This window comes from Pieris napi, chromosome 8 (assembly GCF_905475465.1).
Source record: "Pieris napi chromosome 8, ilPieNapi1.2, whole genome shotgun sequence".
NCBI classification, from domain to species: domain Eukaryota; kingdom Metazoa; phylum Arthropoda; class Insecta; order Lepidoptera; family Pieridae; genus Pieris; species Pieris napi.
In genome coordinates this window covers 9737909-9754414 of record NC_062241.1, presented here as the reverse complement: position 1 = coordinate 9754414, position 16506 = coordinate 9737909, and the positions used below count along the sequence as shown (strand labels likewise).

Below are 16506 nucleotides of genomic sequence, written 5' to 3'. Positions count from 1 at the left end.
AAATTAACATGTGGTAATTGAGTATTTATTTATTCACAAAAATAAATAGGTACCTTATAGTAATAAGCCAATAAGTAAATACATAGGATACACAAAATCGGTACTGTGGCTTTTCAAGACAGGCACGACCTTCAGTAATAAAGTTTGCGAAGAAGTAGTTGTAATAATCAATACTAGCACAAGTAGTAGTAAATTGGTTCAAAAATATAATCTTGATTATATTTTAATATACCAGTACCTAGTCCAAATTAGTCGCTTAAGCCAAGCTACTAAAATCGATTAGTAAATAATACGTATTAATTATATCGTCGTATCTTCAATATTATCACAATTACCGATATCGAATAACCTATAAAAGATGACATTACTATTAATTTTTACAACATTCAAAATGAAATTGTTCGTGGCTTTGCTTATTCTGCCTTTTGCATGTGCAAACAGTTTAGATGACTGGTCTCCTTACGGATACATTTCAAAATACGCGATCCCATTTGCAGAGAAACTTCAAAAGGCTGAAGATGCTGCCGTAAACAACCTCTCTGGAAGGATTGTAGGAGGTGAAGCTGCTCAGCTTGGAGACCATCCCTATCAAGTGAGTCACACAGACATCTCAAAGCTACACCGTGACAAAAGTCAAAAGTCAAAAATCATTTAATCATATAGGTAATACAATGTACACTTATGAACGTCAAAAAAAGAAATGCTTTTAACTTTACATTTAGTGCCAGTTCTCAAATCAAGGGCGTAGAACGGAAGAGAAGAACTGGCAATAAGCTCTCCGCCACTCTTTTTAAACGCCATTTTTTTACACAACGTTTGTAAGGAGCTTCAACATTTACACAATGTTCCACATGACATCTTAAGTAATTAATAATAATAACAAAAATTAAAAACAAAGGCTTGTCCTCTATCAGCAGGAGGCAAGACACACTGACACACCATAAACAAAAATCTCTCAGTATATTACTCTATGTGTTTTTGTATTTAATCCTTCTAGGAAACCATCAAAATCAATTATCGATAGTTACTTTACTATTTGTCGTCTGCCCTTTTATTTTACAATAATATATATTTAAATAAATCCTCTCCAACGGATATCAACGGAAATTTATAACATAACTCGGCGTCAGTGTCTTACTGAACAGAATGCTGAAAATCACTTGGAACGTTGAGTTATGTAAATCATATCATAAATTTACGTAGGTATATTGATTTTGGAAATGCAAACATACATATATAAACATAGATTAATCGATGCCATGTTTCTAGTCTTTATTTTTTTGTATTAATAATTAATTGAAATATGTATTGGTAGAATTAGATATGTTGCATGATATAGTTTGGGTAACAAATAAATTTAGCCGAGTAGCCCCGACTCACCCATAAATATTATGAGGATATTTCTGGAGTAGTCGTTACCTGGACCCAGCGGAAGACGCCCACCCTTTAAGTTAATAAAGTCCCTTTTTAGGAAAGGGGAGATTTTGACCCACCCCTGGTGCTTAGCCTTTCGGTCACATATCTGCCTGATTGCGTGCCTGATAGGCTATGATGTAGGGGTCCCTGTTTATATAAAAACACTATAAATGATTTAATTACTTAGGCTGGCATGATTTCGGATATTGTCAATATGACGGGACGTGGCGTTTGCGGAGGTTCACTGCTTTCTGCCAACAAAGTACTAACGGCTGCCCACTGTTGGTACGATGGTCGCAACCAAGGCTGGAGGTTCACGGTCGTTCTTGGTTCCGTATACCTTTTCCATGGAGGAGCGAGGATCCAGACTTCAGATGTGCAAACGCACCCATTGTGGTTCCCATTGCTGGCCCGCAATGACGTTGCTATGGTTACTCTTCCAGAAAACATTGCCTTTACAGGTAACTTAGTTATAAATAACAAAGTACCTGTATATTATAGATAACTGTAGCTCTCCCATTGTTTCTATCGTATGCTCACAAATATAGCAGTCTAGTAGGTTAAATCCTTAGATCTTTTTCTACAAACTACGAGATTGCGGAACACAGTCACCCTTTTGGACCCTTTTTTTATAGAACAGGGGGCAAACGGGCAGGAGGCTCACCTGATATTAAGTGATACCGCCGCCCATAGACACTCTCAATGCCAGAGGGCTCGCGAGTGCGTTGCCGGCCTTTCAAGAATTGGTACGCTCTTTTCTTGAAGGACCCTAAGTCGAATTGGACCCTGAATCTTTCGCATTCGTATTGCCATGAGCCTCCGTTTAGGAGTGCCCATAAGTGTCCCTGTGGCTTTGAAGTAAGCCTTGAGCGTTGAGCCTTGGACACCATGGCCTCCATTGTCAAAAACATTGCGATCGTTTTTCTCGCCACGCCGCGCTCAACGACAGCATACGCCGGTCTCTTGCCTCTGCCAATGTTACAGCCATTTTGGAGCCAACAGACGATGGCAAGCGGCCGTATGGGATGTCGTTGATCGCTTTGTAACGTTAATTTCAGAATTTGTATGAGACATCATACAAAAATACAGTTGTGAATTTTATGTATAAGATATAAATATAAATAAATATTTCAGATAATATTAGCCCTGTGTCTCTACCAAATATTCTGGAAAGTTTTGAAACCTTCGCCGGTGAACAAGCCACAGCATCTGGATATGGATTAACTGTATCAGGTAAGTGTTACGTTAAACTTATTACTAATGTATAAAGTATATAAGACGCCAGAAAACCAAAAATTATATGAATAATACGAATATATGCAAATCCTTTAATCCCATATACGTAACTTGATTAAAATTATGCAGTATTTATGTAATTATTATGTAATCTACAATATGATTTCGATCTATTTGATATAGATATACCTATCTTATCAAAATTAACTAAAAACAACGTGTATTATATAAATAAATTAAAAGTTTTGTTTCCTCTGAATGAGGTAAGCGAAAAATAACAAAGTCCCTTGCATTTCGTATGGTCCTTCACTTAAGACATGACAAACATGCTTGATGTTTTTTAGGTACACCACCGCACATATCACAATTGAGTGCCTTTCCATAATTATCATCATTCATTACAATAATTACATTTGAAGTGGATATATTTCAGGCGGAAATCTTTATCAGAACCAATCTCTGAACCACGTCACTCTCCGAGTTCTTTCCAATGACGTGTGTAGTTCGTTCTTCCCTATTCACGTGGTCGATTCCACGATTTGCACCAGCGGACTTGGAGGAACTAGTACCTGCCAGGGTGACTCTGGTGGTCCACTTGTAGTTCAGAGAGGAGACAGGCGTGTGTTGGTAAGTACATTTTTCTGGTGAGGTTTAAATTCTGCAAGATTCAAGATTAAGTATTTAGATTATATCTTTGTTGGTGCAAGAAAATATCTATGGGCTATCTATTAGTGTTAGGCAGATTCGTTATACAATATAATATATATTTTTATAACGATAATAACGGTTTAAAATCTTTTCCAGATTGGTGCCACGTCATTTGGTATCGCTCTAGGCTGTGATATTGGCTTCCCCGCTGCCTATGCTAGAGTAACCTCCTTCCTCAACTTCATCAACGCAAACATGTAATGATGCTAGCTCTCTAAAAAAGTACAAATAAAAAAATAACATATTTAAGGTTTTTTTATTCGGGACGTCTATAAATTTTAACTCTAAATTCAATTTGAAATAAAATAAAATATGAAATTATGTTACTTCAAAATTCCTGTATCAATAATAAGAATATTTATTTGAAACTGAATATTTATTTGAAATTTGAAACTTAAAAGGGTTTTTTCTTTAATGTTTAACAATAAAAGTTTATATAATATCTTTATTATATAAACTAAAGTTTAACTAAAGTTTATATAATATCTTTATTATATAAACTTTTATTGTCGTCTTACCTCATGAATTAGTGTAGACTTACTATCTAAAACAGCTAACAGTCAATACCAAAATCTTTAAGCGAAAAAGATATTGAGAACATTGATAAGATAGAATCTATGATAACTGACACTACAAAAGTAAACTGTTTACTGATCTCTTATAAAAAAGAAGTGTTGAGAAAATTTATATTGATTTCTTTTGTTAATTGTATCTAATCAATTTACAAACATTAAGTGTCGACACGGTTCTATTTACGTACTTCAAGCCTTTATCTGGTCACTAGACTTATAAATACATGGTTTTACTTTCAACTAATCACTCGACAGAAAAATGCAACTATTAATTGTATTATTAGCTTTGGTTTCAATCGCCTTTGGTGCGGGTGTACCAACATGGAATACCGCGTACGGTTACTTGACAAGGTTCGGGATCCCAGAAGCCGAGAGAATTCTGAAAGCTGAAGAATCCATCAATGAGCTGGAACAAGTAACCAGAATATCTGGAGGGGTACCAGCTGCACTTGGGCAATATCCTTATCAGGTAAGTTATTTCACGTATTTAGTTTTAGTGGACTTGAAAAAGTGCAGGAGTGTCAGGGCTCCGACCTAGCAATGTACCACGCAGTCAAAGACAACTAAAACCTGACGGCGGTTTCGGCTAGCATCGAGAACTGCCAGGTTTAGAGCAAGGCTTGGCAAGTCTAACCAATGTTTAAAAACTGTACACAATATGTGCACAACCGAATGCATCATCCACGTGGTCCTGTACACATACAATTATTAAATTGATAAATTTTTCACCAGGCTGGCATCATATCTGAGATAAAAAACACCGAAAGCCGCGGTATGTGTGGTGGCTCCTTGGTATCAGAAACAAAAGTCCTTACAGCTGCACATTGCTGGTATGATGGTAAAAACCAGGCCTCGAAATTGACTGTGGTTCTAGGATCAGTGTATCTATTTAAGGGAGGTATCCGGCTGGAGACAACAGATGTTCAAACTCATCCACATTGGTCACCGTTATTGATTCGTAATGATATAGCTATGGTAACACTGCCACAAAAAGTAGCTTTATCAGGTGAGCATTTTCTTTTGCTGCAATTTTGTGTAATGTAACATTTCGTTAGTATGTATTACCAAATAATCTGTGCTAACATGAAATAATTATAAGCAATTTAATTCAAACCTGGCAGATGCTGTGGCTCCGATCGCTCTGCCGAATGAAGTACAGGCTGGTGAAACCTTTGTTGGAGCCTTCGCTGTGGCATCGGGTTATGGAATCACTTCCAATGGTAAATATTAATTTACAATTTAATGCTTTTTCTTTTTGGTTGTACGTTACTGGTCTGGCTCTGTTGAAGCAAAAAATTTTTGGCGATACATTATTTTCAGAGTACCTATGAGGTGTGTTAATTACTAAGCCACGTATGTACCACGATAATAAAATATTTAAAAAAATAATATTGTCGTATTAAATATTATTTTTATTATACCTCAACCTTGTAGATTAGTGTACATTAGTGAGATTGATTTCATAAAAATTTAAATTGTTGTTACAGATGAAAAAGTCACTACAAACCAAAGTCTTAACCACGTACGTTTGCGTGTGATCACAAGAGCTGTATGCTCTATGGCTTTCCCCTTCATCATCCAGGAGTCACATCTGTGCACCAGCGGGGTTGGAGGCGTTAGCACTTGCGGTGGAGATTCTGGTGGACCTCTGGTTGCCGGTGACGGTGACTCACGAATCTTGGTAAGAATTATAAAATTACTAGCAGGCCGGCCAAGTGTTGCTGTGGCTAAGGTTTATATTACATATTAGCAAACTATTCAAGGGAAACGGCAGGAGAACACCAGTCATGGGGACTACCATGCTTTTTTGGTGGTAATGCCATTAAATTGTAGCTTATGTGAAACGTTGGTACTTTCAACACAGCGCCATCTGTTAGAATTGTATAAAATAATAATAAATTATTTGCAATAAAATGATATTGCGGGTATAAATTGATGTAAGCTATCCTATCTTTTAAGTTGGATCAAACTACACACGGTGTGCAAATTTGATTGATATCGGTTTGGTAGTTTAGGAGTCTATAGCGGACAAACAACGTGACACGTAATTTATATATATTAAGATTACTCGTATTTGACACATTCAATTGTATGTTTATTAAGCAGTTTTGTTCGCTGATTTTACGTCGTTACTATAAGAGTTTGGTTACATTTAATAGCAAAAGCTAACCATTTCCGCACTGATAGGGACGAAAAGTATCTTTTTCATATAAACTGAAACATACAAATTTTACCGTCGTAATTTACATTAAAGGTTCGTAAATAAGATTCCTCTTAGATATCTGTAAGTTGATGCTATAAAAAACTCTAATACTAATTTATTTTTCTTACAGATCGGAATAACATCATTCGGATCATCTTTGGGCTGCCAATTTGGTCTTCCTGCAGCCTATACAAGAGTATCATCGTTTTTAGATTTTATAAAAGGAAAACTTTAAATGGCGATACACCAAGAGCTTTTATTTATAATGATAATTTTTATCTAGAAAAATGTAAAGATTCAAAATTAAATTCTACAAAAATAATAAAAGAAAATAATATACCTATATTAGTAAATATGTTTTTTTTATTATCCGCTAAGTAATTTTAACTGATTACGATAGATTTAGGTAGATATATAATATAAAACCTATGTAAAATAAAACCGTATAAAATTATTTATTTTCGCAGACTATGCGAGCCATATACGGATACAACTCTGGTAAACAATAACTTGTTTAGTTTACTAACTAAAAATTACTTACAATGCACCTAATTGTTACTAACTCATTAAACAAAATTTGGTCTGAAATAAGTTACTATTATTATTTTACAGTCAACAAAAAAAATCCCGAATAAGAAATTTACAACACGGCGATGTTCTTGAAACTGAAGTAATATCTATGTTTAGACCTGTATCTGCTTAATCAACGTATTGTGTGCATACCTACATGATATTATACAGTTTATCTAACTTACTGAATCAACACATGTTATGCGGGAATTATTGAAGACTTGTGAGCTTACAACAGAAGCGCTATTTATATTTTAATTATTAAATACAATAAGTATAAATAAATTATGAATTAGGTTGATTTGCTATTCAAATAACTTTCAGCGGTAATAGTAAAAAAATGATAATTGGATTAAAAATACATCTCATTCTATCTAAATATATAAAACAAAGTGGTGTTAGTTACACAACTTATAACTCAAGTATAACTCAACTCAACTTATATCCGCTGGACCGATGTTAGTTATCTCTTTTTTGGTGGATTCTTCTCCGCTCCGAATAGCAGAATAAGTAACAAAATATCGGATGAGTCATGGAATAACAATAAATTAATTAATTAATTTTACGAATGCAAACAGCATGTGGTGCCATCTGTCGACAAAACTACGCATCATTTTACGTCGAATTCGTGTCAGTTCAAGAAATTCCGATCTTGAGGTGAATGAGGGGATGCACAACCAGACTTTGATCTTGATTGAAGACTTGTGTTACCTCATCATAAAATGTTGTATATCAGAAAGTGCTTTAACATGCAGTATCGCAATATTGGCGCTAGAGAGAAGAGGCCTAATGTGTAAAACTGCCATTCTTCTTTCGCAATGGCAATTAAACATTTCTGTATTTGCAAAAAAGTTGTATTAATGTTATTACCTTAATGAAATCCTAAAATAAGTTTAACTAACATAAAAACGATATTATTAGACTGTATGGCGGAACGAAGTTAGCCGGCCGGGTCAGCTAGTTGATTATAAAATCAGTAAATTTTATCATACTACATAATTGTAGCAATCGTTAGATATACAATTGTAGAAACCCTAACATTTATTGTAATTTTTATTTGTTTATTCAGACGTGCAGATGCATATTGTATCTAAATCAGTAGGTTATACTTTATTCAAATAAATTACCCTTCAGCCTTACAACTAATATAGTCTATGCGGAAAGAGAACCATCGTGGGGTTGGAGATTGCAGCAGTACTATATTTCCTTTTTTGTTATTTTGATATGATTAATTAAACATATTATGAAGTAATTAAAAGTACAAAGTAATTGTGAATAAATGAAATGACGGGTAACAAATAAGATTTATATTAATTTGTGTAACCACTGCCCCAGTTTTTCACAGACTCTATTCTTAATAAATTCAAATATATTACTATCGCAAAATGCGAAAATAGTAGAAGTATAGTCCTTTTCATGAAAGAAGTCCCCCAGACGCGGCGCTGCAATCGCATAACGTAATGTTGCCATTTATGAGTAAAAAATTTGCCAATTTTATTTACATTTAGCAGATGTAATTTATCAAAATATTATATTATTTTCTGCATACTTCGATGAAACAATATTTCTGTTATGTAAAAAGTATATTTTTATTTACTTATATTAGCGGTGTACCAACTACTTACAGGGAAAAGATGAGAAAATAGGGTAAAGAAAAGCAATACAATTTTTTATTCAGTTTTGTTGCATAATTGTTGGGTTACAATTTTTTTCGAAGTACACGCCGCTATTATACTTTCGTTTGTAATTCTTGTTACAGTTTTCTCTGACACACCTGCAATTAAATTATGAACAATTAAAAATAATAGTAACTTTAAGTTTATGATGCTTATGTAATATGTAATATATGTTTTAATTTCAGTTACCTAGTTTCATCACGTTATGTATTTATTCAATTTTGTCGCAAAAACGAATTAATATCATAAAAGTCCCATAAATACAGCAAAAAATTATTAAATGGCAACTCTAAAAAGTACCTGTTATGGCGGCAACTCTCTTCCGAACATTGTTTAGTGGTATTAAAACACCTTGATTCTTATGTTCCGCTTCACAGAACTCTTTCACCTTTAATATCATTTCTCGAGCCGAACTTTTTACAACTTTTGGCATTGTAATCAATCTTTAAAATGCACTAAGCCAGTTAAAAATTCACAAAAATCTACCACAACAAACGAACTTGATAACATCGACGAATGACAACATTGCCGACCTGTCAAATTTAGTTCCAAAAATCACCGCGGGACTTCTTTCATGAAAAGCACTATACAACACAATTTGAAGTTCAAAAACAATAAGAGGCTATAAAGTTATATTATTTTTAGTAACTAAAATATTATAAATTACTTAGATACCTCATATATTTTAAAAATCCTTGTTGTATTTAATAAGTCTATGGTAATCCTTTAAGTATAGTCAGTGCATTTCACGTTGTATGACAATTTAAGTCTGAACTTGACAGCATGACTGGATAGTATTTTGACAGCTATACAAATTACAAATCGCATTCCCAGCCTATTGAATCTTGGGTGATTTTTATTCAGTTATTTTATTACATTGAATTTCGTTTAATAATACTAATTATATTGCTACTATGGAAGAAATTGGGATAATACTACCCGAAAAGGTACAGGTGAACAACTGATTATTCGTCATAATAATTTTAATGCTGTTTTAGTTGAAAGGTAACAATAAAATTTTCTTTCTCAGGATGATCAAGTTACTGATACTAAAGGGTTGGTGTTTTCTGGACCTCAATCATTCGATGAGCTAGAATCCGAAGACCTTTACACCAAATACAAGGTAATCTACTTAATATGATATGCGATGTGCTTGTGATCTAATTTTCCATTGTAATTGTCCATATATAACTTCTAATATCCATATATAATCTTCTGCATTCTAATTCTTAGATTTAAAGAAGTTTATTCTCATAAAAAACCTGCATGTCACTTACATGAGAGAAAAAATATTAAGACAAAAAGTAAAAGTTCTACAATAAATAGTATTATACATATTAATAACTATATATTATTGTATTTAAGTATAAATATTTTATGTTATAGAAACTCCAGCGTATGTTAGAGTTTCTTGAGGTGCAAGAAGAATATATCAAGGATGAGCAGAGGAATCTCAAGAAAGAATATTTACATGCTCAAGAAGAGGTTAAGAGAATACAGTCAGTTCCACTTGTCATTGGCCAGTTTCTTGAAGCTGTTGATCAAAATACAGGAATAGGTAGGTCATATTGCATTTAAACAAGGAAGGTTATCTATAAACTTAGTTATGAAGTATAGAGTATTTTTATATTTTGTTAGACTTTTAGTTTTATATTTAATATATATTTTTATATTTTGTTAGACTTTTATTGTTAAACTTTACAATGGCATTATGATACGGATTTTTTTGTTGTACTTGATTTCCAAATTTACAGATAATGGTTTTTGTGTTTAGCTTAAAGTTTTTATCAAATAGTTTTTTGACAAAGGAAGGAAACAAATACAAAAGAAATTAAGATATTAATTTGAATAAGTATTCTAAAAATTTATTTGAGACTATAAATCTTGAGATAAATATTGCAACATATAAATAAGAATTTTTTCTTAGTTGGGAGCACAACTGGATCAAATTACTATGTGCGGATTCTGTCAACCATAGACAGGGAACTACTGAAGCCATCTGCCTCGGTGGCACTCCACAAACACTCTAATGCACTAGTGGATGTACTTCCACCTGAAGCGGACAGTTCTATATCTATGTTACAAGCAGGTACTCATAATTTTTATTTCTTTGTTCTTTTATAGTGAAGACTCAAACATTGCAACTTCTTTAAAATAATTGGCTCTCAAAAGTAATAAGTGAATAAGAACATAAAATGATAGACAAAATGTGCCATCCTTTTTCACGTATTGTATGTTGGGTCATGACAGAAATCTCGATTAACGATCCTTTTGAATGAAGTCCTATGTGTATAAAGTTCTATTATTGTATTTGTATATGATATTGTATGTTTATATACTTGCTAAGAAGCATTGCTAAAACATTTACAGATGAGAAGCCAGATGTCCAATACTCAGACATTGGAGGCATGGACACCCAAAAACAGGAGATAAGAGAAGCTGTAGAATTGCCCTTAACACATGTGGAGCTGTACAGACAGATTGGTATTGAGCCACCCAGAGGGGTGCTTATGTATGGACCACCTGGTTGTGGAAAAACTATGTTGGCTAAGGCTGTTGCTCACCATACTACAGGTTTGTTAAAGTAAAATTTTAGTTATAAGGTATAGCTTCGAGAAACAAAAACGTAATACATACTTGGGTCTCTTTTTGTTTCAGTACCTTTGTAAGTTATTGATGATGGTGGTTTGGTATTTTTAAATAACCTTAGTTGTATGTAAAATGTATTTATATTTTTAAATTTAATTAAAATCATGAACTGCTTAAAAATTTTATGAATATGATGTGTTGCAGGTGCTTGCAAACATTTTGTTAACCTACACCAAGGCAATTGGCAGTAAATGTAAATTTAGAAGCTTTAATTTTTTTTTTGAAGTTCATAAGTACATTAATAATAATATATGGGTTTTATTTGAAACATTTATCACATCAGGATTTACAGCAGCTATTCAGATTATGCATAGTATAAGTTTTCTAGTTTATTTTTATTTTCAGCGGCGTTCATTCGCGTGGTTGGTTCAGAATTTGTACAAAAGTACCTTGGTGAAGGACCACGTATGGTCAGAGATGTCTTCCGTCTAGCTAAGGAAAACAGCCCTGCTATTATATTCATCGACGAAATTGATGCTATTGCTACTAAAAGGTATGTATTGATAATACTCACAACTAAGTTACACCTTTATACAATATTGTATTCCCGAGAGAACTGCCTATTGTCTCTTATTTATTTTTATATTTTTTTACCACATAGATGCCAAATAATAATTATACTTACTTACATACTATTTATTTCTGCTTAAAAAATATATGTACATCTTATATTCATCTCTGTCTTCCCAAACTTGTCAAAAATATATCTAGTTCTGATGCAGAACTGTGGAAACGGTTAAGTAGCGAAAGTCATATGTGGACTTGGTGACTGCTGATCAAGGACAGCATTACCTTAATAATTGTCTTTTATTACACGCTTTATATTAGCTTCACCTGTATGTATGTATGTATGTAACCGACTCCTTCGGACTCGATTTTGACCCACTTTTAACGGACAGATTAAATTCAACCTGTCAAAGATCGATGACAATGCAATAATCCGAAAAAAAAATTTAACTAAAAAATAAATAATAGTTTAAAAAAACTAAAAAACACGCTTTTAAAGCACATCAAACTAAAAAGTGAAAAATAATTCCTAATTTAGGCTGAAAATGGTAATGAACAAAAAATTCTGGTATTATTGTGAAAAAGCGTGGGGCGCTCTGTGCCATAGAGCAACCCACGCTTTAGTTTGATTTGCTTTAAAAGCGTATTTTTTAGTTTTTTTAACTATTATTTATAGTAAGCAACTTTTGAATGCCATATAATATTTGAAATTTACATTTTATAATTTTGTTATAAAGATTCGACGCACAAACTGGAGCTGATAGGGAGGTGCAAAGAATCTTGCTTGAACTCCTCAACCAAATGGATGGCTTCGACCAGACCACAAATGTCAAGGTATAGCTTTGATTAATATGAAATAACTAGAAATTATAAGTGCATTGAGGGCTCCTTTAATTTACAATATATGACTATGGAATATGTTCGATTTTTATTAAATTGGTATTTAAAGTATTGGTTCAAACACATGTTTCCATACAGTGTTTTCTTTCACCATACAACTAAGTGGGTCATGTGAGAAAAAAATAAAAAGTAGTATTATTTGTTTAAATCAGCATTTATTAAGGAAAAAGATAAAATAATGATGATAAAAATAGTATTATCAGAGATCAAAGCCTTAATTTGTTCTAATAACTAGAGATATTTTAAAAAAACCGATGTAAGACTTGTATCAAATTAAATTTAACATACCATATCAAATTTGTACTTTGTTTTAAAGGTCATAATGGCTACCAACCGTGCTGACACTTTGGACCCAGCTCTATTGAGGCCCGGTCGTCTTGACAGGAAAATCGAGTTTCCTCTACCTGACAGGTACTGTAAAACATTTATAGTAACATCATTATTGTGGAAAACAAATTATACTCTCTATTACAAGTGATAGTCATACAAAATCTTTATGTTCTAAATATAAAAATGTATTATCTAATTACTAATTCTAAATATATATTTTACCTTCTACCTTTTTTTAATTGTTAAGATAAAATTACTCAAGTTTACCTGATGCTACAAAAAGAAAGAGTAAAAGTCCTAAGTAATTTATGTTTTCAGGCGTCAAAAGCGATTGATATTCTCGACTATCACGGCGAAGATGAACTTAAGCGACGAAGTGGATTTGGAGGAGTTTGTAGCGAGACCTGATCGCGTCTCTGGAGCTGATATTAACGCCATCTGTCAAGAAGCCGGAATGCATGCTGTCAGGGAAAACCGGTATATATATATATATATATATTTATTATCTACATTAACTAATTTGTCGTAATGATTGCAAATTAGTCCCTTAAAACATTAACTTAATGAAAAAATAAATATCTATTAAACCATAAGACACTGGGAATTTTGTCTACCAAATCTTAATATTGTTAAATAATTGAAATAAAATTTAATCAGTCATTTTAATTCAAATTATTTTAATAAATTTCAAATAATAAAATGCAAAATATTACCTTAGCTTAGGTTTCCTAGAATAGCGGTGCCGTTAACTAACGGCCGTCAATTTTCGGTTGTTAATAACGGCCGCCTTTACTTTTTAACATAATACAAAAAAACAAAGTGACGTCACCCAACGCTACATTACGGCCGTTAGATAACGGCACCGCATTTCTAGGAAAGCTTTAGGATATTAGTGCTAAAATTATTTTAAACTACATATTTATGAAGTTTTTTAATGTTAAATATATAAAATGTGGACTATAGATTCTGTGTTAGCACAGTTACCATTTGTTTTACAGAAAAATAAATAACAATATTTAGACTATTTTTAAAAATATTATCAATGTTTGATTTTACGATTCTTTTCAGGTACATTGTCCTCCCGAAAGATTTCGAGAAAGGATACAAGAACAACATTAAGAAGGATGAGAGTGAATATGAATTCTACAAATAGTTTTATCTATAACATTGTAATATTAATAAACAATTAATTTGTATCGTATTTTGTGTTTCTTTACTATGTAAGCAGAGTTTGACAAATTCACTATGAGGTTTTATATCATGAAACCACTATATTCAAAGTGAAGGTTATTATTTTTTATCGCTTTGACTTTGACGACCATTGCTATAAAGCAGCCGAACATACTAATTTACTATATGTATTAATGAATTTTTATATCTCATTAGAAATATTTCTGTAGTGTTTGGTATAGAGCATCTATACGACTCCTAATTTTCTCACCCTTTTGATCCAAATTAATCAAATAATTTATTTGCAATTTCCTGAAGCGAAGCCATTGCTCAATGTACATAAACAGATGCTCAAATATTTGATTTTAGGTTATTTATATCTTGTTATTATAAATACAGCGGAATTTATAAATGACATTTAAAAGAAAAACTTTAAATAATTCGATAATTGTTAATAAAAAATGGATCACTTTCAAATCTATATTTCATAACATTTCTTAACAACGTGACAATATTACAATATATTTGGCATAAACCTTATTGAGTCACAATAAATTACATACATCTATCGGACATGATTTGTGATGAAACGTGCATAAAAACTGGCTTATTTCTATGAGGCAATTTATGAAACCACTGGAATAAATCTTAGAAACTATGGTACATTTAAGACATAGCTGCATCGCTCAAACCTTAACAATGAAATTTGGGGAAGCTACAAGTTCTATTTAAATGTTTGTACATTTTAATAAAACTTCGAGCCCCATAACAAAATATATTTTAATGTATAAAGCGAACACGTCGATTTTTCTATACACTAAAGGAGTATAAAAAATGTTACTTGAAAAAGATATTTTGATATGAAGGCGGAACACGATACATGCATTTAAGTACATTTATAAAGACAATGTTTGCGAATATTGTTTTTTTTTTTCAAAGTTTACGTACACGTATAGAATATTATACGTAGCTAACGTAATGTACGCAAGGACCATAATTGTCTTTATGATTTATCTAATAAAACATTAAATTGATTTTAGTAACAAAATTCGTTAGCTGCATAAATTGTACACCTGTATCAGTCTATATATAGCATCGTAAAATAAGCATTATCGTGAATAATCTTCACAAAGAAAAATAAATAAACAAATGAAACTGGAATGTGAAGAAATACAAAAATAGTTTATACATTAATAATAACATTATTACTAATATATTTTAATTACTAAAACAATTGTCCAAAACATGCACATTTTAATAATAAGCATAATTACGAAGCACTCACTTTCTATAAATACAAGTCTATTAAAGAGTATATAAAGAAAATGAGCATAATTATTTAACATCTATTTAAGAATAGACAAAATATTTATAATACTGATTAATTTTATTTAGGCACTGATCGCTTATAATTAGCCAAATTTAACAACCCTACCCGATTAAGGCCTCGAATTTTAAGTAAACGACTAAACATACTAAAAACCTAAATTAGTTAAATAACATGATGTTTTTAATTGATCTTTACAATGCCACAAGAGGCTTAAAGTACGTTTATAAGTAAATATATAAATAACGAATTAAAAACCAATGGACGGGCTAGTTACTACAAAAGGCATGTTGCATAACCTACATAATGTTAAGTCTAGAAATGTTGCATACAATACAGCTACAGCCCTAAGCCCACTTTAAAAATCATTAAATATAACCTTAAAAATGTTATTTAATGGGATTTAGTCAGAGTTGTTTCAAGCTGTCCGTAACTAGTCGTTAAATAATGAATGCATGTTGGAAGTTCCCTGGTCAAACCGTTTCTTCGTCACCGAAAAAAATGTACGAATTAATTTGATGAAGTTATGAACAAAGAATTCATAATTTTTTACGCGCTTGTCAAGTCTGACAGATTAAAGTAATCAGTAATTATTTTGCCAAACAACTCTACCATTTTGTAAAAAAAAAACCCGCCACTTTGTACAATTACGCGCTTAAAATAGCCAACATTTAATGGATGATTTAATATATATTTTTCCGATTAAAACAAATTTGTATACATATATTGAATTTAAAAATCTAGCCTCATGGCAAAAATATTATCAATCAATATAATAAGAAGATATAAAATATAATATATACGTTTCATAGGAATGAATAAGTGGAATGAAATCACTGGAGTTATCTTTCTCAAAGAATAGCTTAAATATAAATTAGTCCGGAAGCTTTATCATAAATATCCATATAACTTCAAAATAATTGTGAAATTGCGATAACTAATTACTGTAAGTTTCTCTCATATTTCAGTGTAATATTTTCAAGAGCCTCGGTCAATACTAAAGTTATTTTCAAGAAGAAAAATATCAAATCAATTTTTAAAAATCTCAACTTATTTAACTGCCAAATATTCTGTCTCATTTCAACATTTTATAAACCTATTTTGACCGAAAGAGACAAAAGACTACAATTAATTATATATAAGGCAGATAATATATAGACATGTTTATTTAAATAAGTAAAATAAACAAAAACCTAACGTTATAATATAAGAATTTACTTGTGGTTTTAATATTGACATAAT

General features: G+C 31.9%; 2 protein-coding genes across 2 annotated transcripts; both read left to right on the top strand.

Moving 5' to 3' along the window:
- The first annotated feature begins 376 nt into the window (after nucleotides 1-376).
- LOC125052016 (transmembrane protease serine 9-like) lies at nucleotides 377-6726 on the top strand. Its single transcript, XM_047652656.1, has 10 exons — nucleotides 377-592; nucleotides 1604-1877; nucleotides 2551-2649; nucleotides 3086-3279; nucleotides 3457-3557; nucleotides 4185-4401; nucleotides 4665-4938; nucleotides 5054-5152; nucleotides 5420-5613; nucleotides 6266-6726. Exons 1-10 carry the CDS (start codon nucleotides 392-394, stop codon nucleotides 6368-6370), a joined length of 1758 nt encoding a protein of 585 aa, XP_047508612.1. The 5' UTR covers nucleotides 377-391; the 3' UTR covers nucleotides 6371-6726.
- A 2447-nt stretch (nucleotides 6727-9173) lies between these two features.
- On the top strand, nucleotides 9174-13968 carry LOC125051788 (26S proteasome regulatory subunit 6B). Its single transcript, XM_047652345.1, has 10 exons — nucleotides 9174-9328; nucleotides 9412-9504; nucleotides 9768-9939; nucleotides 10309-10470; nucleotides 10752-10955; nucleotides 11376-11523; nucleotides 12275-12371; nucleotides 12754-12848; nucleotides 13086-13244; nucleotides 13836-13968. The coding sequence occupies exons 1-10, from the start codon at nucleotides 9296-9298 to the stop codon at nucleotides 13918-13920; spliced, it is 1248 nt and encodes a 415-aa protein (XP_047508301.1). The 5' UTR covers nucleotides 9174-9295; the 3' UTR covers nucleotides 13921-13968.
- Nucleotides 13969-16506: the final 2538 nt, after the last annotated feature.

Excerpts from the sequence above, each read along its gene's own strand:
- LOC125052016 (XM_047652656.1), top strand. The coding sequence starts at position 392 with ATGAAATTGTTCGTGGCTTTGCTTATTCTGCCTTTTGCATGTGCAAAC. Across the intron at positions 4,939-5,053 it reads ACAAAAAGTAGCTTTATCAG|ATGCTGTGGCTCCGATCGCT; the intron begins GTGAGCATTTTC and ends CAAACCTGGCAG. Across the intron at positions 5,153-5,419 it reads TTATGGAATCACTTCCAATG|ATGAAAAAGTCACTACAAAC; the intron begins GTAAATATTAAT and ends TTGTTGTTACAG.
- LOC125051788 (XM_047652345.1), top strand. The coding sequence starts at position 9,296 with ATGGAAGAAATTGGGATAATACTACCCGAAAAG. Across the intron at positions 9,329-9,411 it reads GGATAATACTACCCGAAAAG|GATGATCAAGTTACTGATAC; the intron begins GTACAGGTGAAC and ends TTTCTTTCTCAG. Across the intron at positions 13,245-13,835 it reads CATGCTGTCAGGGAAAACCG|GTACATTGTCCTCCCGAAAG; the intron begins GTATATATATAT and ends GATTCTTTTCAG.